The sequence below is a fragment of the Macaca nemestrina genome, chromosome 9, assembly GCF_043159975.1.
Source record: "Macaca nemestrina isolate mMacNem1 chromosome 9, mMacNem.hap1, whole genome shotgun sequence".
Classification (NCBI taxonomy): domain Eukaryota; kingdom Metazoa; phylum Chordata; class Mammalia; order Primates; family Cercopithecidae; genus Macaca; species Macaca nemestrina.
The window spans coordinates 73,367,493-73,379,651 of record NC_092133.1 but is presented as its reverse complement, the minus strand read 5'-3'; the positions used below and the strand labels follow the sequence as shown (position 1 = coordinate 73,379,651).

Here is a 12,159-nt window from a genome sequence, read left to right as displayed (position 1 = left end):
GCCAAGGTGAAAAAAGTTACAAGCTTTTATATAAAAATCCTTATTACTCGTTTCTCCTGAAAAATTGGCAGACCTAACAATACTGGGAAGCAGTCTCAAACTCACTCATTCATTCACCCTTCAAGTATGGGTAAGTCATTTACATTTAGAAGGCTCTACACAAGGCACCAGGGAAACAGTGGTGAACAATGGGAGAAGTCCCAACTCTCACAGGGCTCATATTCTAGGCAGGAAAGAATGACAGTTTTTTTTTTTTTTTTAAATTAGTGGTAAAAGAATTAATGCAACTGAGTCACTGATTTGGGTTGGGTATAAGTGAAAGCTTCTCAGAGGGGATGGTATTTGAGCAGAGATTGAGATGAAGCTAAATAATCCATCAGGCAGGGATCAGATAGGAAGAGGAGATGGGCTGCGAAGAAGTTCATTGTGGGTAGGAACCCCAAGAAGGAAAGTGTGGCTAGGGAATAGATTTGGAGAGAGTGGTATGAGATGAGGTTAGAGAGAGGCAGAGGCTGGCTCCTAAAGCACTTTATAAAAAGGTTGGATCTGTTATAAAATGGAAATCATTGACAGCTTTAAGCTGATCTGATGTATATTTTGAAAAGGTCATTCTTCCTGCATTGTAGAGAATGAGAGGAATGGGGCAGGAGAAGAGGTGAGAGACTCAGCTCCTATTACACAGTTTAGGTGAGAGATGATGGCAGCTTGGACTGACCACTGAGTGGAGGTGGAGAGAAGTGGGTCCCATTCAGACTATATTTTGGAGAGTGTGCAGAACCCCCCAGTGAATTGGGTAGAAGTGAGGGAAAAAAGAGGAATGAAGGATGAAGGCTAGAGTCAGGGCTTAAATTGTGTTGATCTTAACCAAGATGAGGGATACTAGAGAAGGAGCAAGTTTTGGGTAGTAGGAAGTTAAGCATTCTATCTGGGCTATGTTAGGTAGGAGATGTGTACTAAACATATACACAGTGATATCATAAAGGCAGTTGGATCTTAGAGTCTGGAGTTCTGGGGATAAGTGTGAATTGGAGATGAATATGTAAATGTGGGTGCTGTTTCTTGTCCTGGCAAGAAACAGATGACACACTTAAATGGGAAAAAGGAGGAGAGTTTTATGAAGAGAGTGTGTAAAGTTATGGGCAGATAGTTAAGGAAAACCAATAAGGGATGGCCAAACACTCCAGAGCTAGCAAGAAAGGGGAGCCACCTTCACCCTAGATCTGTAGGGTAAAGGGGAAGGAGGGCTATCAGGAGCTGGAGAGAGAGGCTGTCATGTGCCATTTCATGGATCTGGCCAGGAGGGCACCCAGGGGGTCAAGGTGGTGACCTCATCCCCCCTCACCCTACAGTCTCCTGTTGACTCCTCCCACTGGACATGCAGACCAGGAAACTGGAGGACAAGGCCACAGTGAGAAGAAAACCATCATTTAGTGCATGTTCTCAGGGCTGGATAGCATGGGAATTGGTCCAGTCAGCATTGGAGTAAAATAAGCTATGAAACTCCAGAGGGGGTTTGACAGAGGAACCCACTGACTCGTGGCTTTCGTTTTTCCTTCTCTGCAGACCTCCTCAACTCTGTCTCACTTTGGCTGACCAGAAAAGGTGCTTTCAGAGTGACAAGGTTGATATTTTCATTTGACTGAGAAACGACATACTTCTGCCCCCTCAAGTATATATTTGACCAGACTGTGGGACTTTTGGTGTTGTATTTAACTTCCCCACCAAGGGCCCAGGGCTCATTGCCCACGTGTCCCCACGAGTAGCATCAAAGGCTGTTCTCAAAAATGAAAGACGAGTGAGCAGACGCAGTGTGTCACATCAGCAACTTTTTTCCCAGTTCCTTTGCAAATGGAAGTTTATGAAAAGGAGCACTAACTCAAATCACAGAATCCTGTGTTTGAAATAAACGGTCTTGCAACAAACATTTCCGACTGCAAATGTCTAAACCTTTCAAAAGATTAAAGGAAATTAATGCTGGCGTGTTTCATTAATTTGGCACCACCGTGGAGGAAATGTGGTACTCATTTCATTTGGGTGGATTATGAAATGTGTCAGTTTTTCCATTCTCTTTTTCCAGGGCATTTTTTTACTGCAAGGCCTGTCATGATGACATCACAGATCCCAAAAGAATAAAAAAATGTGGCTGCAAACGGCGTAAGTAGTGTTTCTCTCCCCGTCCCCTCCCTCTCTCATTCCTATTCCCCAAATTCCTTTTCCTTTCCTTTTCTTATTAGAGAAACACTAAACATCAAGAGTTTTCTTGAATATGTTTATGTTTCACCCACCAGTTTAAAGAAATATGAAATCAATACCTGTCCTTGCTTTGTTAGAGCAGAGGATGAAAAATCACCACCGTCAACACCTAGGAATGAACCCTGTGCCTAGTCCGTGCTTCTTTACTCTAGAGACGCCTCAGTAGATGTGTCCAGTCTAACAGAGACAAGTATGATATATAAAAAGGAGGAGAACTAAAGCCATAGAGAATGAAGTGTTTTTGTATCATGATTTCCAGTGGATTGGGTGCCCCTGGGTATATGGGGTTGAGAGAGAAACTAAATCTGAGGACTTGGTCTCCAAAATGGAAGTTGTCTCTTTCCATTTGGAATTCCTGCCAGTTTTAATACCACAGGCCAGAATTTGCAACTGTGATGCCTTCAGACTGCCCCCAAGAAAAAACTTTCCATTGTCAAAGGGCTTCAATTGCTATCATCCCAAAGGTCGAGCTCAAGCACCGTTGCTCTTTGGGGCAGACTAGACTGGGCTCAGTTGTTTCTGGCATATTCTGTCTCAAGACCCTTCTAAAGCTGTTTGCCACTGGGGCCTCTTGAGAAAGATATAGTGAGTCTAGAACGTGGAATTGTGAGCTCCTGAGACACCATGACTTAAGTGGCCTTTGCTTTGAGAAGGTTGTGCCTTTTGCAGTAATTATGCTGTATTGCCTAATAGAAATTGTTCTCAACCCTCGAAAAACAACAACAACAACAACAAAAAAGATGCCATCCTTCCTATGGTGAGTTAGTGTTTTAAAAGCTCCTCACAATCATTGCTTTGATTCTCACCCTAACCCCATGTAATTGGCAGGGGTGTTACTAATCCCATTTTACAAAAAGAGGAAACTAAGCTTCCAAGTTTGAGAGGATGAGATTGCTGACAGTCACACAGCCAACATACAGGGATTTGGGCACACCTGAAGGCCTCTATTGATTCTCTGGGTGCTCTAACAGTTTTTTGCAGAAGGGAAAGGAAAGATGGGCAGTCTTGGGTCTGATGAGTAAGAACAATTATGAAAGATGACCCCATAAAAATCCTGGTTCACAAGCAGAAGCCAGACAGAAGAGCACCATTTCTGAGGTATGCCACTGAAGGAAGGACGTTTTTCATTGTACTCCTAGAGGGGGTACAGAAAATGTAGAACCAGTCATCTATAAATATTGCTCTGCTGGAGCATAGAGAAGTTCCTCAATCCATGGGGAAAATTCCCTTGGGGTGCACTCTTGGTCTAGAGAAGTTTCTGCAGAAATCCCCTCAGGATGGGGCAGCTTAGGCCCATGGGTTTCCTCCCCCTGTTTCCACTGACTTAATACAGCTGGTCCCCTTCCCCCAGACTCTTACAAAGATGAGTATTTATTGATATCTCAAAACAAGAGCCTCTAATTTCTTGGGACCTAAGAATTCCCTGATTCTGACAACCTACCAAGAAGAGCATGTAAGAGAGAACAAGGCCTAGAACGAACCTCACTGCCCATTCAACCCCCACAGACCCCATGAATCCAAAGGCTGTCTTTACCAGGCAGTCCATCCTAGTCATGCTCAGTTGGTTGTGGACACAGCAGCATGGCTGAGTTGACCAGACATCTCCTGAATCATTTCAATCAGAAGGAGCACAACTGTCTGAGGGTTGAAGCAAATAAGAGAGAACAACAAATACAAGAGGTGAACAATTCTGTAAGGAACGCTTGTAGTGAGGAGTTGAGAAAGGGAGGAAAGTGAGGCCAATAATCCCTGACAGGATATTTGCCAGACCCTCGTCCCACAGAGTATCAAGGAAATAGCAAGACTGTGATTCAAGTATTGATTAGCCATTCACCTATTTTTTGAGTATCTTCTTTGAATGAGGTGCTATTTTTGGTTCCAGGGATGGAGTGGTGAAAAAGGTAAATTCCCTGCCCTCCTGCATCTTTTACTCTGGTGAATGGAGACAAACCATGATCTTGCAAATAAATAAATTCAGAGATAGGCAGTGCTAAGAGGAGAGAAGAGACTGTCTGAGGGTTGAGGAATACTGTAGTGGCGCTACTTTATAGCTTGGAAGGTCAGGAAGGCCTCAGTCAGGGCTGATGTTGAGGTCAAGACCCAATCCAGATAAAGAGAAGAGCAAAGGTCAAGGTCAGGAGGCAGGAATGAGTTTGTGGTGTTTGAAGGATAGAAGAAAGACCAATGGCACTGGGGAGATAATAGTATGAGATGAGATTAGAGAGGGAGGGAGGGGCCGTGGTAAGAAGTGGGGGTTTTAGTCTTTTATTAGGAAGTCATTGGAAGATTTTAAGTGAGGAAATGTCATCATTAGTTCTTAGTTTAAAAGACGTCCCTGGTGTCCAGATGGAGAGCATTCTCTGGAGGAAGGAGTGGAAGTGGAAGGATGAAGTGAGAACTTCCCTGACTCTTGCTCCGACATTGGAATGTCCCTCATAGGATGCCATAGTGGAACACAGCAGACTAAACTGTCCCTAGAAATAAGAAATAAGGATTTGGCCTCTAAGTTATTTTTCCACCTTGGTTCCAGACAAATAAACAGCAGCAGGCTTTAGCTTCATCCTGGAGAGAGAGGCACATAATTGTTTGAAATAATTTTATTCTCTTCATTTCCTTTAAAGTTGGTGGAGCCAGTGAGGTATATAATCTCCCATTACACACTGCACCAATTGCTGCAAAAGGCCTGCCTCTACAAAGCCAAGCCAGTGCAACAAGGGCCTCACTTCCTTCTCTGTACATCTGCGTGCCTCCTCCCCCAACCTCAGCTTCTTCATTTCACAAAGGCCTTTGGCTATGTAACAATCAGAATTGTCCGAATATTGTTCCTACTAATTGAAAGGCCATAGAACAGAGGGCAGGATGCAGATGTGTGTATGAGGTGAGGGGGTGGTTAGAATAAAATGAATTATTAAAAATAAACCTCCCCATGTAGGTCAGGCAAGTGAGGAAATTGGAGAAGATGTTTTAGTTGCAAAGAACTTTAATTAGAAGAAACTAGGATTATTAATAACACACTGCGGGGACCCCCATGCCTTTGAACAGACATTGCTTGGTTCCCAGTCTAAGTTGGAGAAGACAGCTGACCCACATACTCATCTGTCCAAACGTGTTAGTCCGGGTATTAATAATTCACCCTGGAATGGTAGATCCCTTGAGGGCAGAGCCCATGACAGTCGCTGGCCCTTACCCATAGCTTCCTAACCCTCCTTCCCCAACCCAGTCTTCCCCTTTCACCTCCACCCCTACCTCCTCATTCACTTTCATTCAGTAACCTTCAACATTTCACGTCATCTCATCTGGAGAAATATCAGGTGCGGACATTCCATTTCTGGAAATCCTGTGATAGTATAGTTTAACGTTTGCATTTCTTTCCATTTCTTCATAGCTCTCTATCAAGGAAAAGAGTCAAATTCAGCTGTCTGGCCGAGGAGCAAGTTCTCAGGGTCTACTATTTACCCATTTTCTTTTTCTGTGTAACAAACATTGTCTAATGATTTATATTTCTTCCCCCAGCCTCTAAAAGTTTGCCAAAGTGTGGACTCCTAGGGGACAAGTAATGTCTAGTTTGATGTGTTTGAAGGAATTTTCTTTGACTGCAAATCATTGACATATCTTTGATTTATTTTTTTTCTCTTTGCTGCCTTGGAATACGGCCCCTACTCTATTTTAACTGCACACTGGTAGTGATATATTGTGAGTAAAACGGGTTCCCAGCAGCCCGGAGTCCAGTTCCCCCTGTCTTTCTCTAGAAGAGATACTCTTTTAATTTTCTGTACAGTTGTAGTTTCCTTTTTACTTTTGGTATTTATGTTGCATGTAGCAGTGACATCATGCCCCAACTCCTTCATCCCCCAACGCAGTCTACAGAGTAGTCTGGAGCCGGAGAGTCCACAGGGAACCTGCTCTCCATCCACCCACCGCAGTCCCCAGGCTCTGGCCAGCTTCGGGCACTGTCTTATTTTTCCATTTGAAAATAAGACCTTGACAACAGTGTGTTTCTCTTGAAGACCTTGTCTCAGGACTTTTAAGGGACTCTGATTAGGCTGAAATAATTACCACTATAGCTGTAGATGCTTCATCAGCTGGGGTAATTGTCATGCTTGCTTTTGATAAATTATACTTGGTCTCCTTTGCTATTGAGCTTCAATTCCTCTCCTAAAGGAAACACATATGCCACATATATATTCCCATGTTGTGATATATATATATATATACACACATGCACACAATATGTACCATGATGTATCAGAATATATGTACATTCTTATATGTAAAAATTCATATTTTTACATATAAGAGTAGAGATATTCCATAGTGTGATGTATTTATTGCAGTATATGCCTCTCCGTACGAGAAGTGCTCACTAGATAATTAATTGGTTACTCAACTTTGGGACTGTAAGTATCCCAATTGTTTTACTGGAGACAAGTATTTGCACAGTGGTAATTATTTTCTGCAGTCTACGAAGTTTCCTAGCTTTACAATGAAGTTTTTCTTTTAGTCAGTACTCAGTGGGACACACCCAGTTGCTTTATGAGTGTTAGTCAGACATCTTGGAAGATCTGTTTACCTGTTTAAGGCAGAAAAACTGACTGGAGGAGAACATTCCATTTCAGCAATGAGCTATGCATAAGTCTGAACAAGTCAATGCAAGTGTCTGAACCTCTAGCTTACTCAAGGAATAGGATGTCCTTTTACTCAACAAGATGTGGCCATTGAGGAGGAGCTTTTAAGGCCAGCATTGAGCTTTGGGTCTTTACTCGTGTTTGTAAGGCTCTACTGAAAAGGAGATCCAATCTGTGGAACAGTTCAGCCCAATGGCTCTGGAATTTGGAGAAGATGTTTCAAATTCGGTCCTCTCATTCCTTTGCAGCAAAAGAGGCAAGTTGATCATCTGATTTTTGTTAGTCATCAGTGTTTGGAGGGTATAGATTGCTCACTTTAAAAACAAAACACAACAATGACCTTCTTCAATTCAATGCACAATCTTGCCAAAATCGACTCTGTGGCTTTTTTCATCGACAGAACCCTTTAACCATGGCTTGAGGGCATGGCCCTCTTTCATACCTGCAGAGTTGCATACTAAATTGAAAGCTCCTTCAGAATTGGAGAGAAAATGTGATGTCAATCAACCAACAACTCTAGTGCCAAATACTTCTGCCTTCCTCAGCCACAATATGGTCGTTAGGGGCAGAATCAACTAGCTTGGTGTGCTCTGTGCTGCCAACATTAACTAGCTTTTTCTTTCTCCTCTTTCTGTTTTTGGAAAACCACCTGGAAGACCCTTCTTCTTACTCCAGAAGGTAATGGGAGGAATTTTGCTAAGTGAAGATATCATTTCTCATTTATAGGACTTGAAAGAATATTCTCTGATTCCCAGTGCCACATCAAAGGCCTCACCTTAAATCCTGGTGGACTTTTTCTTCTGTGGATATTTTTATTAGTAATGTTAGTTGCTGCAGAGCCCATGAAGAGTAGCTCCAGGGTTTATGCTTGGAAATAATTCCTCCTTCATTTGACTGATTTTAAAAGTGAGGTTGTGACCTGAGAAGTATCTATTGATTGAATGGCAGATGTTTTTTTCTTCCATCCCAGTCTTCCCTTGAATTTGCTTCACTTGAAATCTAAAATATTTTTCCCCAGCAGTTGGAAAACTCCACTTGGGCCCCTCAGTCCAGTACTGCTTTTTTCTGCCCCTTCCAATCCACCCTGGAAATTAAGATTCTGCAATTGGAAATTGACTGACAATTTGGTCGCTGATGCAGGAGGCAGATGGTGCTGAGGATAGGATGGAATCCAATTCTTCCTTCCATTCCAGGCTTGGCTCAGAAAGGCCAGCCAGCAGAGAACCTGAGTTTGACAGCTGATTATCCATTTGACTTAAGGAAAGAGCAGTAACTGAGCTGCGTCTTCACCAGCCACTTTCCAACAGGTTTCTGATCTCATGATCACGGCCTTTCAGAATAGAGGAAAAGTTGTCCAAGAACACTTCTGAGAAGCCTTTTTGTTTTAAACCCTCAAGAGTAAACAGATAGTTTTGATGATGTCCATTAGGGAAATACTTTTTATTTTGTCTCTAAATAGTACTAGGAAGTTATAATGGAAATATTGGTTGAATATCCACTTCACCGTGGTGAAGAAAAGCACATAAAAACTTTTTCTCAAATTGTGAAACTGCTAGGACCTAGGTCTTCGGAGGAAGATGAGACCCAGGGTCAAATTCTTAGCAACCACATAACCTCATAGAATCCATGGCCCTGGCCCAATAACAAGAACTTTATGAAGTGGACCACACAGTAAACTGAGTCCCTAGAGCCTTGTATTTCTGCTTTCCTAGAGTGAAGTTGGCCTATCGGGGCAATTAATTGAGCATGAAGTTTCAAGAGCCCTAAGATGGGATGACAAGTAGCTTCGGTGTTCACACTTGCCAGAGACACACTCTTGTCTGCTCCCAGTCTCAGGAAGCTGCAGCAGGGATTTAAAAAGGAGACCCAGTCAGCGGCCACCGAAATAGTCCTACTGTGCCAGCTGTGGCTGCAGACCCTAGGCTCATCTCCTAGGACCTCTCACCCTTTCATTCCCCCTACCCCTAATCATCTGCTGTGGATCGTGAGAAGCCATTGAATTGAAATGACACTGCACATATTTCAATTCTCAGAGACAGCAGGGTCCTCTTTCTGCTCCTTTTGGAGAAAGGCTAGTTCCAATTGCCCATGAACTAGCTGCTCTTCCACATCGATCCACTAGATGTCCTCATAGATCTATTTTGCATTACCATTGACATCCCGGGGAAAACGTCTGAGAATTGGGATTTGGTAAGGGAACAATGGGTGACTATGTAAGAAAGAAAATTAGCAAACACCAAAGGAGAGAGGACGCTTTGTGTGGCCAGGGAGTAGATAAGAAATTTACTTCTGTTTTAATAAATCTGAAACTTTCAAAGTTGCACTTTGAGACCTAACCTTGGGAATTTAAAGTGGAACTCTTCGTATCTAAAATTAACGTTCTAACCTAAATTAGGTCTAGAAAAGGAAACAACCACTGAGAAATGGAAACAAAACACCAGTGGTTCTGAATATCCTGATTCACTAAAACAAAATTGAAGGATCAGGAAGCCAGAGAGAGTTGAGAGAGATGAGGGGTGGTAATTTCCAAATTAGGAGGTCCACGACTTAACTTTGATATAATTTAATTTTACAACTTGAGAGTATAATTTTACACAGACAGTGTTCAATTCTTCTGGAACATCTACCACCAGGGAGTCAACTCCTCATCAGCTTTTAGTTAAAGAGCTTGTTCATGATTTGAATAATGGCCCAGAGGAGAGTTCTTCCTGGCCAGTACTCATATCCTTCAAGCCTGATGAATTGCTCCATCAGGTCTTACCTTTAAGAAAGTGCACCCAGAAGTCTCTAGGTGAAGACACCTGACAGGGAGTCAATGGAAATGGACTATGCCAGCAGTAGCGAAAAAGAGCCACCTTCCCAGTTGGTGGCACCTTGATCTAGACATTCTGATTCCTGAAGGTTTGTCAACATGTGGGGCTCAATAGTTTTTAACTGTTTCTGTCTTGTCTTTGAGCCTCTCATTGATCGTTCCTGCTGATTTTTTTTTTCTTTGTGTGTGTGTGTGGTGGTGGTGGTGGTGGTATTTGTTTGTCTTTTGAGATTTCTATTTTGCATTTGGTGTGAGTGTAAAAATGATTGGGAAGGAATGACAAGTAATAGCATGTTTTCTTTTTTATGCATATGCTGCTTCGGAATGTGACTGCTTATAATTAACAGTTAATCTTCTTATAGCAAATGGTTTTTTGCTGCTTCGATTACCAGTTTCAGCCTGTTCCTGCATGCTAACAATAAGAAATTTTAGAACAATGCATGGTCACCAGAACGGCTAACAATAACAGTTGCAAACAGTCCCTGAGAGCCACTGGTTTGTCGCTGTGTTTCCTCCTGAACTCATATCAAGTAGGAGGTTTACATCACCCATTCTGATCCATTTGCCTCTGAACAAATAGTTTCAAAAGTTATTTCATCTCCATCATCCTTCCCCTTATCCTTAAAGATGGTATATTTATAAGAACTTTCTTTCCCCATAAATGTGTCAGATTCTATTATTGTATATAAACCCAAAATGGCAGTATGGAAATGAAAACCAGGGACTGTTGCTAATGAGAAGCATAGCATTCCAGAGTTTGATGGGCTTCTCTTCTGCTACAGCATTTGATTAAAAAAATTGTTTTTCAAAACGATTTATCTATGATGAAACAAAAAATCATCCTTGTTTTCCTCTTCTGTGTAAATAACAAATCAATATTTCCAGTAAAAGAAATAAGAAGGAGAAAACAAGGGAATGTCTGCAGATTGTATGCCAGATCCGGATGCATTTAAGATAAATTTATGTTCATGTCTTTAATTGAAGACTTTTTTCCCTTTCTTGACTTCAGCCATTGCTGTTTGTTTGGGATGTCTGGGCATTCACACCATGCCTTCTAAATTCCTCTGATTCAAATGCTATAGTGGAAATTTTTTTTTTTTTTTTTTTTTTTTTGGTAAAAGCTAAAGCTCAAAGGAATGATATACCACCATTGAACAGGGCTGGGGCTGCATGATGATCTGAACAACAGACTAGCGAGGACACTAAAAGAACATGTCACTAAAAATGTGAGCCAAGTTTATAAGAATGGAGTTGCTGCTGAAGAGATCTCTCATTCATCTCCCCCAGTGCCTGTTCTTCACAATCATAACGTTACCCTTGCTTGACAAATATACTGTATGGCAAGTCATAAAGGTCTTAGAACAGGACTTGACCCATTTGAGAGATTTAAACCCCTCTTCCTGGTGACTGTAACATTCAAAGAGGGCAAAACCACAAGCCATATTTTAAAATAAGAGTGCAACCATTCTCTACAAAGAAAAAGAAAGAGGGGGGGAAATGACTTTCAAAGTGGAAGGTGTGGATGCAGGGAATAACACCTCCTCAGTTTAGGTTTACTATTTGGCAGTAATGCTTAGAATAAATGTGAATTCTTCTCCTACCTTGTGAGAGAAGCAGGCCAGTTCATGCTAAGTGATAAGCAAACATGTTTGCCTGTTGTAGCATCAAAGTGAGGTACAAAAACCTTCTCTTGTACTGAAATATAAATTGGCTTGAAAGGCAAAGGTGAAGCGCATTGGAAACTACGATGCTGACTTCCAACAACTTTTATAGGTTACCACTCAGTTTGGATCCCCAGGCAGTGCAGAACCTACCATACCAGCTTGAGAAGAGCTATCAATGCTGCATGCAAATTGCATTAAGATATTTCACACGGAACCTATTCTTTTATTTCATGTTTTGTCAGTTTTAATCGATTTTGGCAAATATTTTCTGTACAAGGAAAAAAAAAAAGAATATGATTAACCAATAGCCTGATTGCTTCCTGAATTTCTATTTGGTGGGGAGAGAAAGGCAGATGCGATTTTCAGATCCTCTCAGCTTTAAGCAGAAAATACACCCATGAGTAGCTAAATGCATTCCAATAGAGCAACATCTCGTATGCTTTTGGTGATTTCTTATTTGTGAACTGCCTTTAATGTCAAATCTGCAGCATTAGTCTTGAGTAGCTGCATTTCTTATATGGACAGATTTGGATATTTGTTCTGTCAAGAGCAAATTTAAATTCCTGTAGCCATCATGTAAACTCACTCTCGGGAAGTTCAGCAAAGGCGTCCTCAGATTCTATATTAACACGTAATCGTTTCACATCTAATTTGATGAAAGCTTATCCCAGCCTCTGCCTAATGCCCAGAAATGGATGGAAATTAGAAAGCCTACATATTAGATATTTTTGCCTCTTGCAAAAACCATTTATTATACCAAATAAGCAACTAATTTAATTGATTGGCAGTGTGTGTATTTTGTCCT

At 41.6% G+C, this 12,159-nt stretch overlaps 1 protein-coding gene across 21 annotated transcripts in view; it reads left to right on the top strand.

Annotated features, from left to right (window-relative positions):
* Positions 1-12,159, top strand: part of LOC105465975 (potassium calcium-activated channel subfamily M alpha 1) — a 763,404-nt gene that overhangs the window by 621,191 nt on the left and 130,054 nt on the right. For all 21 annotated transcript variants that reach the window (XM_011714686.3, XM_011714685.3, XM_011714673.3 and 18 more), the window contains one exon: positions 2,078-2,154. In XM_011714686.3, coding sequence (XP_011712988.2) covers positions 2,078-2,154 — 77 coding nt within the window. The remainder of the gene's footprint in view (positions 1-2,077; positions 2,155-12,159) is intronic.